We start from the raw sequence: 26,453 nt of genomic DNA on the forward strand, positions 1-26,453 counted from the left end.
TTATTCATGAGAGACACACACACAGAGAGAGAGAGAGAGAGAAAGAGAGAGAGAGAGAGAGAGAGAGAGAGAGGCAGAGACACAGGCAGAGGGAGAAGCAGGCTCCATGCAGGGAGCCCAACGTGGGACTTGATCCCGGGTCTCCAGGATCACATCCTGGACTGAAGGCAGCACTAAACTGCTGAGCCACCCAGGCTGCCCAAGGGGGTTTGTTTCTCAAGCGAAAAAAATATATATAATTACATATTATAAATTATGTTATATCAAGTATTTCTAAGCATCTATATATGTAGACCTGAGATGAATATTTATAACTCTGTGTGTTAAGAAAATATATTTAATCTTAAAAAGCTTCAAGAAAAAAATTGGAATTCTAGTGCTTATGTATATACATATATGTGCTGAGTCAAACCCCACCTCGTCGCCTGGTCTATGGCCACCTGCCCAGCAAAACTTCCATGAGCTCTCATGTGGAGGACTCCCAGAGCATGGTTTTTCACTTTTGATCTGATAAAATCATTCCCTACATGGTAGCCAGTGGGATCAACTCAAATCAGTTTCCTGCTCAAAACTCCCCGATGGCCCATGTCTGTCTCTATAGCAGTCTGATGACTCTTCCTGCCACGTCTCTTTCTCCCTCCTGTCCAGCCTGCCTACCCCTGCTCTTTCTTGCTGGGTCCTCCTCACCTTGTGCTAGGGGCTCCTCCCTCTCTTGGGATGCTCTGCCCTCAGTCTTCCCTGCATCTCTTCCCTCATTCTTAGGTGGTCTCTTCTCATCACCCAGTTCCACCTCGAAGAAGCTGCCCACCCAGCCTGGTGCCCTGGACTTGGGTGAGAACTGATGGTGGGCAAAAACACTTCGTGGCTTGCGTACTGTATTAAGCACCACCAGAGCCGGAAAACAGGTCCTGTTGAGGTCATATACTTCAATCTTATTTTATTATATTCTGTTTTTCTTGAAGTATGTGGTTTTGTAGACCACTTAAGATTTTCTGCTTACATTGGTGCTTTAAAAAACGTGACATTCATTGTTTTTTTGTTTTTTGTTTTTTTTAATCCTTTGAGTGCAGTCACATTATTTGGATATTCCTGGTGATTAGACTCCTTGGTATCTGGTCTTCCACCCAATCGCCTCAACTGTGGTATGACAACGGATCTTAGCAGTATGCAAAGGGGCTCTGCAGGTATAGGTACCAAGGCAATCCTGTTGCTCCAACATTTGTGCTATTATTTTAATGTGTACTTATAAAAATGTCAACTGAGGGGCTCCTATGTGGCTCAGTTGGTTGGGCGTCTACCTTCAGCTCAGATCATGATCCCAGAGTCCTGGGATCGAGCCCCATATTGAGCTCCCTGCTCAACAGGGAGTCTGCTTCTCCCTCACCCTCCCCACCCCCCAACTCATGCATGCATGCTCTTTCAAATAAATAATAAAATCTTCCCAAAAAATTAAAAAGTCAACTGAAACATAACCAACATATCAAATCTGTGGTTTCATGGCTCTCATAGCTTAAAATGATGCCAGGTTAAAACAATTAGATTTAAAGTTATTTAGAGAGAAGTCTTATGTAAATAATGGTACAGGTGGTAAGCAGATAAGGCAAAATGTATAAAAGTTATGTGCCAGGGACTACAGTAAGGGGAATTCTGTTCTGCTGTAATCATAATAACATGGAATATTTGGCATGTGGTATACTTTCCACCTGTGTAAACAGAAGAGAGAAACTGAGTCCCAGAAGGATCAAATATTATTCTAAGTCTAGGAAAAACCAGTAGGTACTCATGGTCATACAAAATAAACAGGTGAGCAGGGAGTCTAATACTGCATTCCAAGGTGATGAATTAGCCAGCTGTCCAAAAGAAGAAAGCTAATAACACAGACTCAATCTCATCTCCTAGGAGATGAAACCTCTAAATGGCCCAAATCATTAGAATAAAATAATAATAGAGGATATATAAGTTTTTAATAATGTTAACAGATAAGCTCAATAAATCAAAATGGCAGAACAATGGGTCAGCCAATGGTAGGTACACACAGCTCAAAATTTATCATTTCCATGAAACATACCAAGTTTCAAAAATGAAAACCTAAAGAGAGGGACTTAAAGACCCTCTGACATAATAAAAGGAACTCAGAATCACCGTGGGCTGAGCAACCTGATCCTACATCCCAACTAAGAAACAGCCAGAGCTGGTGGCCTCTGCTTTTCTGTCATAGTTTCTCATAAAATTTACTAAAACTTGAGGAAGGTCACTCTTGGATGATGTAACTGTGTGCAAGCACGCATGCATACACATATGCCACAAAAACCCAGAAACTTTAAATCCATGGTATTCACTCATTTATACCTACTTTTTTGCAAAGGCACTAGCCTTTACATGTGTTCTGTTTATTTATTTACTTCTGCAGGGTCTTCAGCATCTAAGATAATCTGACTTTTTAAGAAATGTCCTTTCAAATAAATGTCTAAAAGTGGTTACACTTACAATCTATGTTTAAGTGTTGAGAAATTTTCCTTCGTTACATCCACATTATTTTTTAAGAAACGTACAAATGTTTAGAGGAATGTTGACTGTGTAATGTTTAAAACCGTGAACTGCTACGCAAATACATAAGATGAATACATTGGGTGTAAACAAAGGGTAACACGGTTTCTGTCTTTAAACACAAAAGCCTGTTGGATGTTAAGACTCCATCACCATAAATGGCTGCTCACAAGTGAAGGCTGGTTTGCTATTGTGCGCAGCACATTGTGACGGTATAATGTACCCATGATAAGGGACTTGGTTGACCCTGCCACAAAACACGAATCTCCACACTGTATAGGAACAGGTATGGATCACATCAGGCAACCACAGTGCCTCCTGGTAATGAGTGAATGTCAAAGCCCCTGGCTGTTTGTGTTTTGGTTTGGTTTGTGATAGAAACACTGTTGCTCCATCATTGTGCTCTTTTGGAATTAAGACATCTGAACTCTGGAAACACTGCCAACAATCAATAGGCAGGTTGGGGGCATTCCAGGAAAATAGTCATCTGCTATACTTTCATTATAGCCCTCATTTCCTTTGTTAGGGTGTAGACCGTTCAGATGGGGACCTCAGAAAGAAGCACCACAGCCCCTCTTGCTCACAAATAAAATTGTTTGATACCAGCAGCATCCTCCAACTAGCAACTGTGCTCTCTGGCTCAGAAATGGTGCCAAAGAGGATTTATGTCTGATCACATTATTGTGGTCTTGGTATCTCCTTCTCCTTGATCATGGCTATCAGATTTATTTGGGGAGGAGGGGGGCATGTCTTGACAAAGGCAACTCCAGTTAATGGAATGTTTTCATCCTTTAACAACCATTTTAATTATTCCAGAGATAATTCCACTTCAGTGGGGGAAGATTCTTTGTTGAGATAGGAGAGCCTGCCTGCTTTTGTCTTAGTGTCTAATGACTAATTTCGTGTTGAATTAGATGTGAAAATCAGTAGGTTTGAGGATCATCCTACTGAAGACTCAGGGAAGCCTCAGTGGACCTTATTTGCATGAAGAACATTCTTTTTTTCCCTCTATCGGGCCGATTTGCTGCCAGAAATGACAGATTCTTCTTGCGTTCAGCTCTTTTGCTCTTACATTCTTCCCTCCCATTCTAGGTTTTATTGCAATGACTCACAACACTCTCCAAAGATTCCTTTTCAAAGGTTCAGCCTATCCTCCAAAGCCCCAATTTGAAAAGGGGTATTAATTAGCTTGAACCTAGGGCTATCCCAGTATTTCAGGCTTTTTCATTCAAATGGGTTGTTAAACCTATAAAATTCTTTTTTTTTTTTTTTAAACCTATAAAATTCTAACCTTCCAAGGAGGCAGCAGCTAATGAGGTGGCCCAGACAAATAGAAACTGAAGAACCAAGGCCACACCAGGCCACAGAACTCCCGTGGTCCCCCGTAGCCAATTACTTCCCACCTACTGATTTAGCTTCAGAGGCTGGGAGCTGGGACAGGAGGTGGGCTGGCGTGCACCATGCCACCTCACCAGCTGGGGAGTACTTCACCTCTCATAAGGAGCCCGGTGCTGTCCTCCAGCAGGTTGATACAAAGAGCCAAACAGCAGCAGAGGAGAGTCCTCCAGGAAAAACAGGTTTTCCACTACTGTCTTTGGAAGACATTCCTGTAGGATTAAGATTTCCTGGGGGATCCCTGGGTGGCGCAGCGGTTTAGCGCCTGCCTTTGGCCCAGGGCGCGATCCTGGAGACCCGGGATCGAATCCCACATCAGGCTCCCGGTGCATGGAGCCTGCTTCTCCCTCTGCCTGTGTCTCTGCCTCTCTCTCTCTCTCTCTCTCACTGTGTGCCTATCATAAATAAATAAATAAATAAATTTAAAAAAGGATTAAGATTTCCTGAAAACTTGTAGGCCCTCCAGGAGGGAGAAAGCCAGGTTTGGAGGGGTTGTGAGGACTGATACAGAAAGAGCATCACCTGGGTACCAAGTACTCTTCTAGCCACTCACAATCAAATTGCATAATCCTCATGGCGAACCCGTGACCTTGGGGCTATAAGGGCCTCTGTTGCCAGGTGAGGAAACCAAGACAGAGAGTAGTCCCAGGGTGAGGGATGCATGGCAAAAACTCAAACAGTGGCACCTGCTACTCTGGAGCATGCTCAGAACCAGGCTGCTATTCTGGTTTGGGTTTTCAGAAATGCTGCTCGTGGTCAGAGGATGGAGCATGCAGAGACCACTCCTGATAATCAAAGGTGTAGCTTCATACTTAGAAAGAATATAAAAATTCCCACTAGGACTGGAAAAAAATGACTCCTGGGATTAGTCCATGTTTTTTGGAAGAGGAGAGGTAGGACAGGAAGGGAGGGAGATGAATGAAAGAAAGGCTTGCAGAGCCCAAAGGGGAGGAGTCCTGTACTGCAGACAAGTTTGACTGAGCAAGGTTGTATAAAATAAGGACCTAGTTTAAGAAGCCGGGTCACTGGGACCTGAATTCTATCTTCAAAACCAAGTAGGTCTGGGTCCCAAGCGCACCTCTCTGTCCCATGGATTGTTGCAAAGATTAAATGAGACCCATGCATGCAGAGAATGTGACCCAGGGCTTCTGCACACAGGTAAGATGAGAGCACAATGCTAAGTAATACAATAGAAGTACTTGTTGGCTATGTTAGGGAGCAAGCCCTGGGGCTCGAAGGACATCAGAGCTGCCCTAAGAATGCCTGTGTATGAGCAGATGTGGTGAGGAAGCAGAGCTGGCAAGAGACTGGGTGGGTGAATGGAGTTCCTGGAGCTGCCACTGGAGCTGCTGGCTTCCCAGGGACAGAAATGCCCTCTTGCAGAGGGCTGGGTGAGTCAGGAGGTAGGGCACAGAAGTCCTTGTCCACCTCCCTTCCCCAAAACTGGAGGTGCTCTGGGAAGTGCTCACTGCAGGGCTCGGGCCTATTGCACTTGACTCTAGACATTTTAGCCCTCAGGCTCTCTACAGAAATTTGCCTTGACCTTCTTTTTTCTTTAATAACATTGCTGTCAATACACCATGGTTAATGCTCCCAGTGTGTGCAACTGCTTGGTAATTACGACAGTGACAGCTGACATTTGCTGGGCAACCAGCATCAGATGGGCCCTGAGCTGAGGGTTCCTAATGTCACTCCCACAGCTATCACAACAGGGACAGTCTCACTGTCTTGTTTCAGACATGAGGAAACCAAAGCTTCCTTAAGTGGCTGCATAAACCATGCTCCCAGAATGCAAAACTCAGGCCTGCCTGCACTCCAGAGTCCACCTCTAAATCTTTGGGTTTCTGTATGGGGACTTCAATCAACGGAAAAGTGTTTATTTTCTGAAAGATAAGTTGTCATGAAGCGCTTCCCAGTGCACAGGACACAGGACCCAAAAAGCAAAGGGAACAGAGAAGTGGAAGGAGCAGGGTAGGGGTGAGATACACAACAGTCTTCGGGTCACGACCAAAACCCGATGAAAAGAGGAAGGAAGAAGTAACAAAGATGTGGCCAAACACCACAATGGAGACACGAGATTAAAGCCAAGGTAGGGTGAATCCTAGGAAAAATGATGTTTCCTGGCATGGCACGAACATTTGGCAGCCACTACGCTGGTTCCCCGTACCCGGTGCCGGCCGTCATTACTGCACCAGTGTGTCCCTGGACACTCTTGCCTGGGTCCTCTGGTCTCTCCCACGTGAGGAGCCACCTGCATGCAGAGATGGAGCAGCCCCATCCCTAGATGTGGGCACTGTGCCCAGTAAGAGCAGATGCTTCATAAATGCAAGAGGGATTAAAGAATTCAATAAACAAACAAATTGCAGTCTCTAAAGGCAACTGTCACCATCTCTTAAGAAACATTAACTGTGGAGACAGGGACCAGTTCGTGATCACATCATGGGTCACATTCCGTAGGCTCATGGGCTATGATGGAATGGAAATAATTAGCGAATATGGCCATTTCCATTGCTGAATCTAGAGGTATCTAGACTCCCCTGGATAGGGGAGGAGAAGAGCCTGGGAGGGAGAGGAAGCCTATGGTGCCAGGAACCTTCTAGAAAGGAGTGCCTATTGTGCACTGGCCCCAGACTGGCCACCTCGGGATCTCTGTGACCTTGTTGCTGCAGATAAGACTGTCTCCCAGTCTCTGTTCTGGGCAATCGAGGGACCCAGGTGAGCTTCCTGGACCTTCTCATTGCCAACTGCAAGACAGGTAGTTACCAGGCTTCCATCTACCGGTCTTGGGAACAGGCTGAAGGTCCCTTGTATGGAGAAGTCATGGTTTGAGTGAACAAACCAGAAGCCATCAGCACAGGAAACAAGTATTTATACTGAAAGCCAAGCATCGATGGGTGTGGATTGGACAGGGAAACCCAGAGCCAGTCAGTTCTATTGATTCTTTTTTTTTTTTTTTTTTTAATTCCCAATTCCTTATAACACCACCAAGAAATCGTGGGAGAAAAAGAGTAGTGTGGGGTCCCATTAGCTGGTGTAAGCCCAAGCACCCCCCAGAAACACAGCTAGCTCCTGCCATTCCAGATCGGTGAACCCCAGGAGGGTGAAGTCAGAAACACAGGGTGGCGGAGCCAGAGAAGAAAGCCTGGGGAGTAGCAAGCTCTGTTCCAGATCCAACTGTTGTGTCTTTTCATGCCAGAGGTAGCAGAGGCAGAAAAGGATTAAAGAAATAAAGAGTGTCTCCTAAAGAGAATGCCACTTTTGTAACTTCACACCAGCCCCTAGGAACCTTGTCTGGGAGCATGATGCGCCACCTCAGGGGTGGCAGAGCTTACTGCATTAAGCGTTCACAAAAACTCGACCCATAGGAGAATGTACTGCTCGAAAGAAAGAGCAATGCTCAGAAAAGACATGGTGAATTTCAGCACCTAAGAGAACAAAAATGCCTGTGTCTAAGCCGAGACTCCCTAGTGCTACCTCCTGAAGGGTTGAGTTTACAGCAGACCTTCTCAGAGCCTTCAATGTGCTAATGTCACTTATGCACCTCCAAATGGGTCACATCGCAGGATGTCCCAAGCTTATTTCGTAAGTAGGTCTCCTCCCCATGTTTTCATCTTATGGGCAAAACTGCTGCAGAAACAGCTCTGATGGAAAGCCTCCAAAGGACTCCTACCACCTCTCCTATTTATTTTCAAGTAGAGGTACATTTAGAATTGCCTGGAAACTTTAAAGAAATTCAGGAGCCTAGACCACCTCCCTCTTCCCCACTAGACTCACAGAATCAGAAATCCTAGGGGTGCAGCCTGAGTGTGGGTGTGTTTCAAGAAACCCCCCAGGATGGGACACCTGGGTGGCTCAGAGGTTAAGCATCTGCCTTCAGCTCAGGTGTGATCCTGGAATCCCAGGATGGAGTCCCACATTGGACTTCCTGCATGGAGCCTGCTTCTCTGCCCTCCCCTCATAAATAAATAAATAAAATCTAAAAAAAAAAAAAAAAAAAGACCCCCCCCCCCAGGTCCCCAGGTGATGCTGATTCAAACCTCTAGGTGGGAAACAGTGACTCAAAGTCCACACACTTTAGAAGAGCAATGCAAAAGCCCTCCAAATTCATTTACAATTTTACTGGAGTCTTACTGGGGTGGCCTTAGGTGCTGGGAACTCTGCTGGGTGCAATAACAGACACCAGACTCCCTTCTACCATGACCTTTTCTGAAGCCTAATCCCCCAGATGAGATGTCTCTCTCCCATCTACCACTCGGGCATTTCTGTGCCCTGCCTCTGCTCGCACCCCCCCTCCCCCCCCCCCCCGCCCAGAAGCCCCTCTCTTCTATCCACAGGGATCCTGCTCATCTTTCCAGATGGGGCTGAAATGCTACTCGTTTTATTCACTTGTCTTTGAGTCCTCCCTATGGACTCAGCACATCCCTTTGAACTTCCCATGATCCTCACCACCTTCTATCTTGCATTCTAGCAACACTTCTTAAATGCCAAAAGAGTTAACATGAACAGGAAAGCTCTAGGGTCAGATGGGATAAAACAATGCCAGCCAGCTTTCCTTAGAGCTTGCCTTCCAAGGGCCTTTAATACTCGAATATACCATATGGGTCTCCAAGAGGGTCACACACTATATAGACATTTCTTCAAGCTTATTTGGCTGTATACCTTTCCTCCCTCCCCCCATTGATTTATATTTCCCCTGAGCATCTCCAAGGACTTCTGTTCCAAGGAACACCCATAGGGAAACATTGTCTTCTAGCAGTTTCCTTCCTTCATTCAAAGAACACTCATGGGATATCCACATTGTGCCAGGCTTTGTGCCAGGCACCCTCCCATGTGTAAATCTCAGGTGCTTTGTGGAAATGACTTGTGGCCTGTTCACAGATATAACACCCCAGCACATCGTCCTCCACAGCTGGTAAGAATATGAGGAAGCCATTGGCCAAATTGGTCCTGGGGACCTACAAACATGATTCCTGTGGCATGGCAGCGTATGAACTGCAGCCTGGTGCATGGTTCTCAGCATTTGGGAGGGCGGATGTTTTCCCTGGCCATGGAATCAAGAAAGATTTTAATGGGAAATCCACGTGAGGGCAGAGCACAGTTCTGAAGACAAATGGTGCAATAAAAAACACTCAGCCATCTAGCCCGCAGAACAAGGGCTCTCAGATCACCAGGCTCCTCACAATAAGAAGATGCTGAAAGGCACAGGCCCCTCATTACAGAAAATGTGGCAGGAATGGACTGCTAGCTGGCAGAGGATAGAGGAGGTTTGGTAGAGTTGTAGAGGCTAGAGGCTAGAGGCAGGATCCGGGTCCCTCACGCCAGGCCAACGCATGTGCAGCCCCTGCTCAACACCGAGAGAGGAGCAGCGGTGGCGATGAGTGTGCACCCTGTTCCTGACCCAAACACCTGTCAGGGAACTCACACAGCCCAGAGTCACCAATGCAAGTCAACTGGAGCAACTGGGCCAGCAGCCCCATCCCCACACAAGCAGGTCACCGGTGGGCCAGCCATGGCACTTAGCACAGGTGGAGCCCTGGCTGGACCCATGTCCGCGGATGGGTCAAACACAGGCCGAAACTCTGGGAGGGGCTTGGGGGCGACAACAGCTTGAAGGAAAGCAGCAAACCATGGTGGGCTTGGCAGGGCACATCCAGTGATCCGTGTATCCCCTCATTTATCAGATATGTACTGAGCCCCTACGGACAAGAGCAGAAGCACAAACAGAGGAAGTCCTGGCCTTTGTGGAGCTTTCGGATGGAGTAAGTGAATAATCACATACAGAACAGTAACATGACCATGTCACGGAGAGCAATGTGCCTGGGGGTGGGGGCGGGCAGAGAAAAGTCCTAGAGGACATGATCATGAGCTGATGTCTGATGATGGGATCAGAATTCCAGCTGAAGGAACAGCAGGTGCACAGTCCCAGGGTGGGGAGGAAGCCTGGGGAACCCAGGGGCCTAGAAGGAAGCTGGTGAGGTGAGGCTGGCGTGGAGGGACAGGGAGGCAGTGGTGTGAGCAGCGGCTGGAAGGGCAGAGAAGCACCACTGGGAGGCCCCGTGAAGGGTTCCACCTCTGTCCCTTCGAGCTGGAGGCAGCCATGGGATCAGATGCATTCTGAAACCATCGTCATGTACAGACAGATCAGTGCGGTTGGGGCAGACTAGAGTGCAGGAGATAACCCGAGGAGGCTGGAGAGAGAGTCAGATGGTGAAATCAGTAGAACCCAGGGATGGATGGCTGGAGGAGGGCAGGATGGAGAAGGTAACAGCCGCTGGCAGGATTCATCTCCCCTGCAAGTGAAGGTCCTCTGGAACTGGGCACTGCATTTCCTCCCGTGGAGAGGGAGCAAGTAGAACAGAGAAAGGACCTGTGTCTCTGTGTCTCTGACACAGGAAGGGTCTTTGTTCAATTGGCCCCAGCCCCAATTGGCTGATTCCCCTTCCTCCTCAGGCAGTTCATTAAAGGCTGGTGAATCCCCCAGGGAAACACAGTGGAGAGAGCTCGGGGTGTGGAGTCTGGGGACCTTTGCCCAGTCCCAGCTCCATCCTTCCCAGTGGTGATGACCTGGAAATGTAGTTTAACCCTGAGCTCTGTGATGAGATGGTTGGCATGGAGATCAGCTACACTCACACTCACACATCAGCTGGATGTTGGGGGCCCAGTGGGAGGTCCCTGCAAGTGCCTGGAAACTCGTCAACCACCTCCACATTTTGGGGGTAGTAAGACTCTGAGCCTAAATCCCCCCTACCCCACCCCGAGCCCTGCCAGTTGGGCTGCTCCAAAAAGATAGTTGTAGCTATCTTTTCGGAGACAGGAAGAGGCCACTTGGCAGTCAGTGTGAAGTGTATAGAGACAAGAGTGCTCAGTTTTGACTGCTCTTCTCTTTCAGAGATCAAAGGCAGGGCCCTCCCTTCGGATTTTAAACCTCTGGAACAGTTACACTCATCCTAGCTAGAGAGCCCATCCGAGAGGGCCAGGATTGCCAATGCTTGCAGGGAGTGGGTTCCTCCCACCCTTTTAGCCTGTAGCTTCGTCTAGAAGACCCACTGTTTTACGGTACACCGGTGCTGTTGCAACCAGCAGCTGGAAATTTAAGTATGCTCTGCTGAAGTCGGCTAGCACCTGCTGAGGCCACTTCTCCATTAAGAGAGTCCATTATATGCCCCAAGATGGAGCATCACATTGTAGTTAGGAAGACAGGCACCGGGGCCCTGGCCAGGGTTCAAACACCTTTCCTTTCAATCTCTAAGCCTCAATTTGCTTTTTTTGTAAAATGATACCAATGCCTTATAGGGTTGGAGGATTAGGTATAATAGTGTGTGGAAAACCAGAGTTCACCACTGGTGTGTGTGAGTGCATGCACGCTGGCAAGAGGATACTTGTTTGTTTGTTCATCCATTCATTCAGTTGGTATCACCTACATGCCAGGCATTGTGCTGTACAATGGAAATAAAAAGATGCATGAAAGCTTTGTCCTTGGAGAACACAAGATTTGGGCAAAGGCAGATAAGCTGAGAAGTCTCCAGGTGGTGGGATAACAGGTGCTTTGCAGAGGCTGGGTAGATGACAGAGGAATATAGCTAATCCAGCACTGGACATGGGGGGTGGGTGGCACATGGGGGGGTGGGTGGCACATGGGCACAGTGGGGCTGTTCCATGAAAGGTTGGGACTGAATCTAACCCAGAAGTGGACCAACAGAGGAAGGGTATTCCATTCCTTTCTCTTCCAAGAAGAGAGAGGGGAATGTCTGATGTGTTGAAGGAACCAGACAGAGCATGATGGGAAAGGTACACAGAGTATGGCTGCTGAAGGAGCCTGGATCCCAACCATCAAACCCCTTCCAGAGCAGGTGACACCAGAGATGTGAGATTTAATATACCAGCTGGTGATAATATTATACCTTTGTCTAACAGTCCCCTGAATTCTTTCTTCCCTCTGGGTTGAGACTTTAACAAAGTGTTCTACAAACTCTGGGCATCTAGATTCAGGAGGCCACATGGGTGCTCTCTAGCCCTCACATGGCTACAGCATAGAAAGGATGAGCGGACACAGTGCCAAACACAGAGGAAGGATGGGACGGGGTGGGGTGTGTCCTGAAAGATGAATCAGCCAAATGCTCTGAAGAAAACGATTGGGGAAGAGGAGTGTGAGAGCCAGGGCACAAAGAAAAAGCTATTTGGTGGCACAGATTAAATGCAAAAATGTGTCTTGGGCTTGCAGACTCCCACACAGGAAGATACTGGAGTTTAACAAACCCAAGCGTTTGTTTGTCTGCTGCCTGCTTTGTTAAACAGTTATGTGACAGTCACTACAAGATGGGGACTTCTGGGCTGTGTGAGAAATAACAGCTTCTCTACACAGTTATAGAACACCACCCTGGGCCTTGTGTCTCTCCTCAACTTCTAAGAGTTGCAAACCCAATGATGGCCAACTTTGTTGGAAAGAGACCATCAAAGCCCAATTTTTGGAGGGGGGAGAGCACCCTGAAAAGTAAACTGCAAGCCTAAACTCCTCTATCACAGAGCTCGGTTTCCTCATCTATAAACAGGACACCGTATGTTAAAGCCAAGGGGAGTTAAGCGGTGTGGCCAAGACTGCAAGACTAGGAAGTGGCTGAGCTGGGTCGGAACCCAGATGAATAGCCCTGCTGCTCTCCCAAGAGCAGGGGAGATCGTCTCAGTCCCAGCCGGAGGGAGGATGGAGCAGCTGCTCTTGGGACACAACACCAGCTCTTCTTAGGAGCTTTCCCTATCTGTAGAGCATGGCAGGGGACGCGGACTGATGGCCAAAGAAGAAACCTATTTGCAAACTCAAATGAAACAGATGAGAAATGGCAACATACCTATTTTTAGACCAATGTTAATTCCTCCATATGCAATGCTACTCAAGCTTATCTGTACTGCACACTGCCTGGGGACCACAGGGTATTTCAAGGCTGCAAATTGGATAAAGAGTTTAGGAGCACCGGGTGACACTGCATGGTGCTTTCAGTGGAAATGTCCATGTGGTAAAAACACTGAATCACATGGAAAAATGAAGGATGTAAACGACCATGGTCCCCTATCCATGTGCTGGCGTATGTAAAATTTGTTTATTAGCATAATAGCTCATGTCACCGTATTTTGGTTCCTGGGGATTCTTCTGGACACACTGCCTTCCTTTCCTGCTGGGACATTCTTTAGGTCCATTAATAGACCTACTGCCTCTGGGGATTGCTAATTCTAATTAAAAATCATTAATTATGAGAAGTGGAGTCTATGTATCTACAGGCCACAATTTATGATCACTATGGCTTGCAGTGAGTCTCAGACCTGTCTATCCAACTGTGTACTTGTCAGCTAGGCCATGGAACGTCTAACATTCAGCTTGCCATTGCTTCAACTCTGCCTATTGTGTGTCACCCCCCACCCCCAATGGCTGCAATGTAAGTTCCAGAATATAAGCTGCCTGGGTTACCACTGTGTCCCTGGAGCCTAGCAGGATCTCAGTACATGCTGAACAAAGGAGTTAAGGGGCAATTGAATCATAATCCAAGAATTCTGAAGACCTAAGATGTGGGCTCTCCCCTGCCTGTCTCCTGAACGTCCATAAACTCCTCTGCTGCCTGGCACTGCCATCCTTTCCACATTAGGCTGCCTTTGCTGGCTTACTGCTCTGTCCCTACGCTGGATGGTAAGTACTTTGGTAGTAGAATTATAGCTTTTCATCTTTGCGTCTCCAGAGATGAAAGTTAAAAGACTGGGGTAGCTCTTGAAATTGGAGCTCTGGGCAATTACCATGGGACAAAGACCCAGAAAGGTTGCCACTGCTTTGGTCCAGGGTGTCGCCCGTTAAAGCCTACTTGGGTCAGCCCCATTTACTCCTGCAGATCTGGTTACTGGGACACTTTGTAAGGCTACCTGTGCAGTAGACATCACCCTCTGGCCAGCTGTTTGGGTGGGAGTTGGTGGGGGGGGCTCTTCTATTAAGCATAAACTCCTGGGAGTCCAAGCCAAGGCAACCCCTGAGGACAAAAAGTAGATGGCCGCCTCCTACTCTTGCATTTCTGCAACTTACAGAGATGACTTTTAAGATCTTCTTTGGACAGTTCCAAATTTCTACTTTGGTAGAAACGATTGTGGAACATGGGTTCAGACATAACAGCAGATTATTAATTAGTCTCTTCTGGGAATTAGCACAAGTTCTGGCAATCCCTCCCTGACAACACTATTAACAGACAGTCTTCTGCGGGCAGTGCTTTAATTCTCACGGCCACACTGTCACTTAGGAATGCTATTACAACTATACACTTGTGGAAATGAAGCGTGGAGAAGCTAATGATCTCAGTTCTGGTGAAGAGCAGAGCAGGGGCCGGAGCCCAGGGGCTGTGATGAGCTCCTCCACGTGGCTCTCAAGCATCTTCAAAGACAGTGCTCCTTGTCGCACAAAAGCTCGGTGAAGAGACTCTTACCGTTTCTAAACTGGCCACTGGAAGACTGGAACTGCTGATGGGTGCACCCTGATCCTGCCAAGAAGTGGCTCATCTGCCTTCCCCCCACCCCAGCCTCACAGAGGAGGAATGCCCCAGCCTTGCTCCTTCCTCACTTCAAAAACCCAGCAGATTCTTCAAGGGACCCAAGAGAGGGGGTCCTGGAACTTACAGAGCACTACACAGACCCCACGGTGGGGAGGGGACCGTAACAGAAACCCAGCAGCTCCAGGCTGCTCTGGCACTGCTTGCCTTGAACAGAGCTTGCCAAATGTGTAAAAAACCTGCGGGCTGGAGCGTGTATGTTTGCAGGGGGTGCTGCTTCTTCTCATTCCACATCACTCCATTTTATCAGAAAAGATGCATCTGTTTTCTGTTAAAAACGACTGGGAGAGCTTTGCCACATTCTTAAGTGGGACTTTGTTATTAAGACTGAGTTCCTACCTCTTTCCAGAGGAGCACATCTTTCGTAGAGGGGAGAGGAGGACAGAGCGCTTCAAAGGAAAAGCACTTTGGATGTGGCTTTTGAAGAATGCCTGTTATCAGGAAAGGACTTACTGATAAAAGAACAAGTACCTCAAGCCCCCAGAACCCAGTCCTGAGCACCATCCTTTCCCCCATCGGCCTAGACCACCCCCCCCCCATTCCCCTGGCCAACCACATTCGAGGTGCGTCTCTACCTTTCAGCTGCTGGAAGCAGGAGGCACTGCTATCTGGCTCCAGAGGGTGTCTCAGGACCCCGTTGCTGGGCTTGGGTCTCTCGTATTCTCTTTCTGGGAGCATGGCCTGCTCGCTCTCCATGGCAGGGTCTGAATGTGGGGGCAGAGACTGTGGAAACCCAAACATCAAGAGGGAAGAGAAGAAGAGTAAGGCACCGCAGAGCAGAAAGCCACCCCACCAGGCTCCGATCCAGCGGGGGTCATCCGGAGTGATGTCCAGGTTACCTGCAACCAGAAAGAAGACAGTGAGTAGGACGGGAGGGGACACAGCAGGGCTGGGATACGTACGGCTAAGGGTCTGAGTCAGCTGCACACGAGAGGGCTCTGGAAATAGTCTTCAGGGCTCGGGGGGCGGCAGGCAGACTGGACCCTTCACAAAGCAGCTTTTTGTTCCACATGGGTGCTTCTGTTTCTCCTAAAGCTGAAGGCTGATTTCTTTCCCTCCTTAATTTTCTTGTCTACCCTGTGTTTGTATCAGTCTAAACAAACACAGCGAGAAGCCAGACACCCTCTGAATTAAGCCTGGAACTGATGGGCTTTGGTAGAACTGCCTAGGTGTGCTGGTGAAAGCACAAGGGCACAGAAACATTGTTCAATGGTGTATTTTTTACTGTGTATACTCACTTGCACCCTTCAAAAAAGCAACTAACCTGAGATCCCATTCAACACCCCACTCCTGGTCTTGAATCAGGTTCACAGATCATAAGGGGTGGCACAGAATGAAGTCAAGAGGCAGGATGACTGGAGTGAAATCCTGATATTTCTCACCTTGGGACCTCAGCCTAGTGATTTGAGCTCTTTGTGCCTGGCTGACTGATCTGCAGGACAAATCATGATGGTAATAGGTACCTTATGGAGTTTCAGGGAAAGACTAAGTGAGCCACACCAGATAAAAATTGCTCAGAATAGTCCCTGGCACGCGCTTGAGCATTTAAACAGTGTTAGCTTAATATTTATGGTTGGGGTCCTGTTTCCAAACTGCTAGTGGGTAGGTTAATTCAAATCTTGGTGGTGGCCTGTGATTTGGGGCAGTCCTTTATTATAAAGCTTTGCAGCCAACTTAATGCTTAAAGGCAGTGTACATGTGGTTTGGTTGTCTTGTGCTATTATTTCTTTGATTTGCCAACTGAAGTCATGAAGACATAAACTATAGCTTACTGCTTTGTAGATTTTTTTTTTGTCTTTCTCTACAACTGCCTTTCATAGAGCATTCCCAGATGAACTGCTTAGAAATGTCTCTTTGATGATAATCCCATACCTCTGGAGCATAGAAGGACATTCTTAGATATGGGGTCAGAGCATTTTGAGCTAAGAACTAACAAGGCTGCAAGCCTATACCAGATGGATGGACAGGCTTGGCAAAAGAAAGGACCACAGACACTCAGATGAGCACTTCACCATTTGTAAAATGTTCTCCCTAAAGTCTCTTCAGTTGCCACTAATGAATATCCCAGCCATCATTTACTGAGGGCTTACTCTGCATTAGGCTTTACCCAGCGTGTATTCTTAACTGTTCTGGTCAACCCTCCACACAACCCTAAAGGTAGAGTCTTTTATTATCCCAATCTTATACAGATAGAAAAATGGAGGCTTAGAAAGTTTAAGCACCTTACCCAAATTCACAGAGTTGAAGATTAAAAGATAGGCATTGAGATGCCAAGGGCCAGACTCCTTATTACTTTGCTACACTGCCCTTCTGAGCTGTCTAGTCTTTGTTTTGGGCTCCCTGGGGGAATGATTAATTCCGGTGCTTTGTGCAATGGGCCTAAGATCACCAACTTTGCTGCTGGTCTTTGGAGGATCAGTGGGTTCTGTCCTGGAGGCCTTGACATCAACGCAGGAGCAATATTTAGGGCACTACAATGGACAAGATGCTTCTGACTTGTTGCACGTCAGAGAAGAAAGAGTATAAACTTTGGCAGGCGAAGGGTTGAATCCCAGCTCTGCTGCTTACTAGCATGTGATGCTGGGCAAGCTACTTACCCTGAGTCTTACTTTGATCACTTGCAAAAATAAAGGTGACATCCACCAAGATCGCTTGCAAGGATAAGAGGTAATGAGCAAGGATCACTTGACACACAGGCTCTTTGTATATGGTAGCTCTCTTATAACTACTTCTAGGTATATATTTACATGAATGGGAATTTCATGATATAGGGTTTTTTTTTTTAAGAGTATGGGAAAGCTTAAAAAGGCAGGAGAAAACCCAAGGTGATCTTGAAAGCATCTTGATGCAAACATAAGAGAAAAGGAAGTCAGATCGCCTAGGGTAGCTGAGCAGGAATGTTTTCTTCAGTTACTCATTGTGTTTTTTTCACCTGCTGCCAAGCAATGAATGAAAACAAAAGACGTAAAAGGGAGCTGTGGTATCTCCCTCCATTGTTGATGGGCTCCATAAAGGGGAATTGAAAGCTGGCAGATGTGAGCCGAGAGGGAGCGAGAGGGAGAGGGAGAGGGAGGGGGGGGGGGGAAGAGAGAGAGAGAGAGAGAGAGAGAGAGAGAGAGAGATCCTGGCGGTTGTTTAGAGGAACAAAATTAGTAGCTCGTTGAGAGTCCCTATTTTACTTAGGAAGTTAGTGCCTCTCTTCTATGTGTGAAGAAACATCCCAGGGAGAGATGCTGCAGTGGGGAGGCGGAGGTTTATGTGAACCTGTCAACTCACTACCCATAGGTATGTGCTTGCATGTGGGAAGCCAACGTTCGCTCATCATTTGTAAGGCAGGGAAGAGCATGTGACCTGTGTCAGACTAGAGCATGCCTGTCATGTGGGCAAGGAGAAGGAGAGGGGTCTGGAGGAAAGTGTGGGGTGGGGGGTGATCTAGGTAAATCACAGTTGACCATTTTAGGAAGTATTGATTCTTTTTTCCCCCTCTCCATTCCAACCATCCAGAGCACTTAGGCAGGGAAAGAAATAATGTTCTGAGGAGAAACCACTCAGCTTTGGAGCATGCTGCCCTCTGGTCAGGGTTGGCTTAGGGGGTGGATTCCTAGTCCTGATTTTGGCACTTTCTGAAAAGACGGCTAATGCTTGAACCCAGTCTGACAAAAGTATTTTCTGAGGCACCTTCACAGAAGTGATGGTGAAAATCCCTCCCCACCTGCCTGCAATTGTCACTGGTCAGCAATTACTATCCTAGTATCACTAATGCTGAAAGAGAGTTTTTTAGATTGGCTGGCAAAGAATAGTGGGGTAGATGCTACTGATGTCTTTATTTGTATCTCCTCTTCTAGAACAAGGAGGCTTACCTGTCCCTTACCGTGAACTCAGGTGTAGTCACGTGCCACAGAATTTTGCTACTGAAATATGAGTGGGGGAATACACGTCACTTCTGTGTGGAGCTACGTATGAGCTGGTGCCTGACTCTTGCACTTTCTTGCCCTGCTTGATCATGGAAGCTCTGCCTGATTGTGAAATCCTCCTAAGATGGACCCTGAGAGGCTATGATGAATGAAGGGTCACTGCACTGTATATACAGCAAGAACGAGGAACGAACCTTTAGTATTATTCTAAGCAACTAAGATTTTTGGAGGTGTTTGTTATTGCAGCAGAACCAAGCCAACTCTGACTAGTACAAAAGGCTTAGGAAATAAAAATTCATGCTCTCTAAGAACAGTGATCCTGGGCAGGCTTGGAATCGTGAAAGTGTTTCAGGCACAGATGGGGAACGGGGTGAAAATGTCTTTACTTTTCTTTCAACGTAGCTCTATTCAGTATCTTGATCTTAGAAGATTACTACCGTTAAACTTTTTCATGAAGACGGTGGTAAGATTCCCAGAACAAAAATGAAAAGCACCCATCATTTACTTAGACGTACCTAATTGCCAATGAAACTGGGACCATAAAGGACAAAAAGACATTGAAAAGAATGGGATGGGGACAATATCCTAGAGTGAAGGAGCAGCATTAGCAAAGGCATGGCATCCTCAGGGGACTCTGGGCTGACCAGCTCAGCTCTACCCAGGCACTCATCAGCCCCTTGGTCATCCCAGGCATGGAAACAGACTAAAGGATCATCATGATGGAGGTATCTGCCCACCATGAGACCGGCACAGTCCAAGCCTGCCTTTGCATAGCTGTCTCTGGTTCGAAGAATTTCTGCAATTTTGCAAGATCCATGTTTCTAACCCTGCCATGTCTCAGAATCTGACATTTGGAGTGTTTTCATGGTTTTGTTGGGTAAAACAAGCAAGCTTTTGGCAGTTGTTTGCTTCCTCTGTTGAAGGCTGTGTAAACACAGGGGGTTGGGGTTTTTCTCCCATTTCTGAGGACTACTACCATGGTAGGTAGGAAAGAAAAATCACTGGGAACAGAGTCAAACCTTTTTTTTTTTTTTAATAAGATTTTATTTATTTACTCATGACAGACACAGAGAGAGGCAAAGATGTAGGCAGAGGGAGAAGCTGGGTCTCTGTGGGGAGCCCAAAGTGGGACTCGATCCCAGGAACCCGGGATCACACGCTGAGCCAAAGGTAGATGCTCAAAGACTGAGCCACCCAGGCATCCCTTTTTTTTGTGTTTTATTCATTTTTATGTATGTATGTATGTCAAACCATTTTAAAACTAACCAACCAACCCATGAGGATACCCAAAGACTATGAGAAGGAGATCGAAGCAAATTAGAGACACCTATTTCTGACTCCCAGGCCACGCTGATGTGTAAGTGGTGCCTTGGGCTCTCTGAGCAGTTTTTCTTTTCTTTCTTTTTGTCCATTTACCTATTTGTTTAATCTATTTCTTGGAACTTTTGCTAGGAGACTCAAGCATTCCAAAACTATCATTAAGTTACAGACCAAATTAGAAACTGAGGACAAGGAGGGGCTGAGCAAAGAGGGCAGCATGGAATGCCCAGGATCTCGGCCATTGAGCTAATTAGCCTCACACGAAGGAATCTGTCGACTCCTGCAGCCAGCCCTGGAGTGGCAGAGCAGGCAGTTCCTGGCTGGTTGACCTTTTCCATGAAGCAAACATACGGACATATCTTATTCCAGGGACAAATGCCATGCAGCCATAAGGGGCCAGCTGGGGTCTGCCTCAGGATGAGAGTCTGTGTGTGCTGATGAGGTTAGGTCATCTCAGCAAGGCCTTTGTCCATGGAAGGAGGCAGCCTTCTGGCAAAAGTCCTGGAGAAATTCTAAGGACACAAACTGCCCAGTTTGGAGTCAGACAAGGGCGTGGGGTTTGCATCCTACTAGCTGTGGAAATGAGAATCTTTGGCTTACCGTGTGCCTACTACCTACCAGGCACCATGCTACATGCTTTGCATGATTAACACATGTCATCCACACACAGACCCTCACAGAGAAATGCCCCCAGGACTGCACAACTTGGAAGGGGTGTAGTTAAGATAAAAATGGATGTCTGGGGATGCCTGGGAGACTCAGTCATTGAGCGTCTGCCTTTGGCTTAGGGTGTGATCCCGGGGTCCTGGGATCAAGTCCTGCATCGGGCTCCCCACAGGGAGCCTGCTTCTCCTTCTGCCTATGTCTCTGCCTCTTTCTCTGTCTCTCATGAATGAATGAATAAATAAAATCTTAAAAAAAATAAGATGGAGGTCTGATTCCAGCACCAGAACCCTGTAGAATTCATCATCTCTGCTGTTAAGAAGAACTCCGCTGTTAAGTGGGATAACAGTAACACCCACCCTCCAAGAAGAATGTTCTAAAGTTCAGATGAGGCCATCTACACACCACTTTAATAAGCAGTCTGTTCAAGGCTGCCATTCTCAATCTTCTGATAAGCCCACTGTTAAGGATGGTTGATTTGAGGATTTGGGGCACATTCTGATACCAAGTCCTCCTTTTTTCTAGGTTCTGTTCTGAACGGGTCTCAGCTTTACAAAGGTATTCTACAAAAGCAATTCCAGCAGCACCATCATTCTTTCCCTGTGCTGTCATGAGAGGCATCTATCCTAAAGAAGAGGAGTATGAGGGAGCCATGCATGGATCAGACACAGATGTAGAGCAGCAGAACCCTTGGTCTATGGACTGCCTGCGGGGTCCGTCCATCCCATGGCTGGCCTGTTCCTATAACCCACCACCTACCCACCACAAAGACTGCAACCAGCCTTCCTCGCTGGGGCCTCCCTTTTCACCCTGTCTCATCAGCTGCAGCCAGGCTGCACAGACACATCCCCTCCTCCATCTGCCCCACCACAAGGGCTCTGCCTCGCCCGCCTCGCCCGCCTCGCCCGCCTGCCCGCAGGTTCCAGAACACTGCTTTCTCCAGTCCCCTTCCCCGGCTCTCCGCTGTGTGCCTGGCCCTTTCCATTCATGCTTCAAGACACCCTCTCACAGGTTGGACAGCCCTCAAGAGGGACTCTGTCTTCACTGGTGAAGAAAAAAATACAGGAGGGTGAGCCCTAAAGAACTGAGAACCTCCTTCTCAAAATATAGCCTGGATCCATTCCAGACAGAACAACAAGTTTTAGTCACATGGTTAGAAATCATCAAAATTGCTAGAAACTATAGAATTCTGTGTCTTGTTCTCCAAGAGAATAAATTATATTCTTCTGCCCTCTACTGGTAAAGAGCAGCATCAGCCCTCCGGGCACCTTCAGCAAGGATGCAAACAAAAGATGGTGACTCACAGAGAATCCTTCCCTATCTTAGAGACCCACTGGATGGGATTTCCGCTATTCACTTGTGTGTGTGTGTTGGGGGGGGCGGGGGGTTGCCATCAGCAAGATGTCCAGCTGGACCAGGAATACGCCCATCTGTCTTACAGCCAGGGAGGTTTCAAATTGCCGGTGATCTAGAACCACAGATGATGTCGCTTAACTCGGGGCCCTGACGGGTGAAGAAAGATGCTGACCACCCGGGACTGTGGGCAGGACTCCAGACTGAGGGAAAAGCCCGAAGCGAATGAACAGCACACCGAGGGGGACCATGAATGAACTGGCTAAGCCCCTCCAAATCCTTGCCCACCCCTTGATCATTCCAGCATACAGAAAAGATGCTATTTCGTTCCCAGCGGGACTCCTGACGAAGGGGCTGTGAAGTGGAAATGCCCACGGGCTTACTCAGGAGCCCTGGGTTCTATACAGATACACCCCTTGGACCTGTTTCCTCATCTGTACAATGAAAGGGCTGGAAGAGAATGATCTGAGGTTCCTGGCTCAGAGGTTCTGGTAACTCATAGGCCTTGATCCAAGGGAGCCCCTACTAATATGCTGAGGGTAGTTCTGCCTGGGTGCTTGGCCTCTTCTTCCAGGCAGCCTTCCCCATTGCATGGGGTGGGTGCATCCCCTTACTTCACTGTTTTTTGCCTAAACAAGCAAGATGGTAGCCGACTGCCACTGTGTATTGTTTCCCGGACCAGGCCACCCCTCATCCCACTCGCTAGGAGTAGGGTTCAAAGGGTCAACCAGCTGCTGCAAAACAGCAGTATCCAATCACACCTCCTGAACAAAGCCAGCATTTTAAAAGAATAAGTAAATAAGGCTGCCTTTGATTCTTTTCTTTCCCCCCACTTGCAAATTTGTAACATCATTAGGTACAAGTAAATATATCAGTGGGATTAATGGAGTGAATCACAAAGTGACTTGATTGGATTTAAAACCACATTATTTCTTTGGAGTGAATTAGTAAATTTAGCACTGTCAGGAGATGATGGATTGAGAAGCCAGGGACTGAGCTCTTATTGATTCTGAGAATAGATTGGTATGGGGAGAAGTTGGGATGGCTTCCCGTACTCTTTCCTCAGAAAGAAAGGAAACATGGCTTCTCTGCTCACTGAACTGCACAGAAATAGAGCGTTCTGTTGGGGGCTCACAGTCAACCCATGACCACATATGGCAGGTAGTATCTCAGATGGCCTCCCACGATCCCACCCCCTAGGATGACATGTCACTTCTGAGACAAGGTTATAAACGAACCATGGCTCTTGTCTCAGATGCTCTCTCCCCACTTCTTTTGGGTTGTTTGCTCCAGGCCTGTCGACAGCCTTGGGAATGAATTTAGAAGTTGGATCTCCTCCAGTTGAGCTTTGTGATGGGTGGAGACCACATCAACACCCTGACTACAGCCTCATGAGGGACCTCGAATCAGAATCACCCAGCCAAGCTGCTCTGGATTCCAGACCCACAGAAATACACTGGGATATAATATTATAAACACCTCCCCGGTATTGTTTTAAGTCACTAAGTTTGGGGTAATTTGTTACACAGCAAGAGAAGACTAATAAACCATGTGACTTCTGTTTTAGCCACTGAAACATGAGGAGAAGCTTCCAGAAGCAATGTGCAACTCACCATGGCCTAATTTCCTGAAGTAACCATGATGAGCCAAGTCTCACCCTCCCCAACACTGCCAGTCTGTGCTGGTTTTACAGTGCACCCAAGAAGTAAACTTTGGTTGTATAAAACCACTTGAGGTTTGGGAACTGTGTGTTACCACTGCAACACCTAGCCTAGGTTAACTAGCCCACTGCTGGGTCAAAGTCCCAAGGATACCCCTTAGAAGGAGGGCTTTAGAACCCAAAGGCTGAAGGTTCCTTATAATGGTGGGCATACTTGGGGGTGGTGGTAAGAAATTGAGATATACTCCTTACTTGTGTCAATAAAGACAGCATCCACGTAGATTTTGGTACAGAAAGAGCCCAGGATAAATCCACAGGCTGGTCCAAATACCAGCATCGTGAACAGGATTCCTGAAAGAAGAAGATGAGACAGAGATTAGATTAAAAAAGAAAAAAAGGCAGAAGCCATTCAATGAGCAAAACAGTCAAAGATCAAGGCTGTTATATTTCACATTGATCAGATGAGAAATCAGATTATACAAATGACATTACAGGAATTAGTCTAAAAATCCTAGAGGGGAAAAGCTAGTGCTGAAGCATTGTTATGAAGGAATTCTACAGTTTGAGGGAAGTTGCTCTGAAATATCTGTGGGCCCTGAATGCAGGTATTTTTTTAGAGGACTCTGTCCCATACCGTATCAACCATATTAAAATACACCCACGTCTGTATTAAGTTGTTTCTGTCCTAAACATTTTTGAAATGATTTTTTTATAATTTTGCTTTCACATCTATTTGGATTTATGCAATTCATTTAATTTATGGTTGGCTAAGATTTCTCAGCACTCATTGTACAAATTCAGGAATTGCTGTGAAGTGAGAAAAGTCAAAGCCACAAATTATTTTCAAATGTAATGAAATGTTTATGGGCATTAAATTTAGCAAAAAACAGAGTTGACATAATGGTATGCTTTGAGAACATTTAAATAGATGTTTTATTAATTTGAATTCTGCAGATCTCCCTCCTATATTTTGGAGTTGCTATCTATTGTCTTAATAGTCGTTCAAGACTTAACCTTTATTACAGGACTTGAGAAGATGGTAATAGGCACGAACAGGTGGACATAATATGTGGGATTTTGAACAACCCCTTTTATTCATTCTGGAAAAGTACTGAGTCCAAACTAAAACACACAGGCTGCATCTATGTAACTAAATTTCGGTTTGATAGAAAATTCCATGAGCAATGACAGTTCCCAAGGCCCTGAGAATAAAAACAGGAATGAAGAAGGGGCCCTTCCTGCAAGAAGCTGGCTGCCGGTGAGGACAAACAGTATATGGGTCCCTTCAACCCCAGCAGATAGCCCAAAAGAGAGGTGTTAACAGGTCCATGAGGGTGCATGAAGAATAAGGTTGGAGACGAATTCAACCAAAGGGAATCTTGAGTCAGTGGAGGGTACTTCTGGTCTGCCTAAAGGTGTAGACTAACTTATTCTGATTTCCCTCGGCGATATCAACAGGAACCACTCAAATAATCAATCAATCAATCAATATTTATCAAGCTCTATTTTAAAAAGTGATCTTATTTATTCGTGAGAGACACAGAGAGAGAGAGAAAGAGAGAGAGAGAGAGGCGCAGAGACACAGGCAGAGGGAGAAGCAGGCCTCAGGCAGGGAGCCCGACGTGGGACTCAATCCCGGGTCTCCAGGATCACGCCCTGGGCCGAAGGCAGGTGCTAAACCACTGAGCCACCGGGGCTGCCCTATCAAGCTTCTTCTATGTGCCAAGAAACAGTCTTGGGAACGGAGACTCAGCACTGAACCAGTTAAGAATCTTGGCCTTCCAGAGCTCAATGACTTGGAGGTGAGGAGAAGTATAAACAGAAGCTCAACTGGTCTATAAATGCTTGGCAAAGGAAGCCATGTCTTCCTAGTTAATAGACAGAAACCTAGGCCCCAAAGCAATCAATCACTTGAAGACAGCTTACAAGGAATGTTGTTTGATAGAAGAAAGAATAAAAAGAGGATGGTTTAGATCATGGATTTGGGGTAGAATCCACTCTCAGTGAAATCCTATTCTGATTTGGAACAATCTAGAATTTCTAGAGTCTCAAAAAGTATCTGTTCCCATAGCTGCCCAGAGACCCCCAATCCCACAATTATTCCTGTTTCTAAGAATCTCAAGAGAAGCAATATCTATTTTTATTAGAACACGGACTCTGGTATGTCACAACTTAGATTAAGATAACCAAACCAAGGAAGTTAAGTTGGGGGTATCACTGGACAGTTCTAGAATATGAGGATCTCTTAGAAATGGACTAGAATTACAGGATGTGGTCCTTAGCATGGTAGGGCTGGGGGTCAGAGCTACTCTTGGCCCCGAAAACAAAGCAGAAAGAGATGCTGAGGAAGATCCAGGGGGCAGGGGTGGGGCAAGGACTGGGGGTGTCTAAGACAAGAGCAGCACCCAACATAGCCTAAAGGGATTTCTGCTTCAGGGCAAAACTGTGAAGCCAGCCATGTCCTCCTGTCCAGGCTATAGGCTGAGGGGAGTGACTGGTCAGCTACTGGTACTCTAAAGATGGCTCAGCAAGCAACCTATCTGCTCAGGCAGTTTCAGAGGAAGGGACAAAGGGGACAGGAACACAATTCTCCTGCCATGGGTACTACAATGACCTTGCTGATTCCCCATTAATATTCCAGCAGCCGCTGGAACCGCCCCCCAACCCCAGCAACCCCCACAACTCATAATAATATGCCTTCTTTCCTGCCAAATAAAACCCCCAATCAATGTAATAATCACCGATGCATCACCTCCAGATTGAGTAACACAAATTATAGCCAATATTTAACAAGTCAAAGGACTAAGCTTTTAGTATCTTTGGAAGAAACAGCTGATGTGCTGAAGAAGTTGTGGAGATTGTACTGTTACCACCTCCCTCACCTGGGGGCAGTAGAAAGTGTGGACAGTCCAAGCATCCTGGAAGAGCTGGGGACCCCAGGTCCTGGGCCTCCTGCCCTTGTACCAGCTCTGACACAGAAAAAGGGGCATCTGTCAAGCTCAGCTGCATGCAGGAGCCCCATGGGAC

The 26,453-nt window shown here is 46.9% G+C and overlaps 1 protein-coding gene across 2 annotated transcripts in view; it reads right to left on the reverse strand.

Moving 5' to 3' along the window:
• The window catches only part of SLCO3A1 (solute carrier organic anion transporter family member 3A1), a 303,056-nt gene that overhangs the window by 52,991 nt on the left and 223,612 nt on the right, over nucleotides 1-26,453 (reverse strand). For both annotated transcript variants that reach the window (XM_026001469.2, XM_026001463.2), the window contains exons 3-4: nucleotides 23,679-23,777; nucleotides 15,092-15,355 (exon numbers count right to left, since the gene is read on the reverse strand). In XM_026001469.2, coding sequence (XP_025857254.1) covers nucleotides 15,092-15,355; nucleotides 23,679-23,777 — 363 coding nt within the window. The remainder of the gene's footprint in view (nucleotides 1-15,091; nucleotides 15,356-23,678; nucleotides 23,778-26,453) is intronic.

This window comes from Vulpes vulpes, chromosome 14, assembly GCF_048418805.1.
Source record: "Vulpes vulpes isolate BD-2025 chromosome 14, VulVul3, whole genome shotgun sequence".
In the NCBI taxonomy this organism is placed as follows: Eukaryota; Metazoa; Chordata; class Mammalia; order Carnivora; family Canidae; genus Vulpes; species Vulpes vulpes.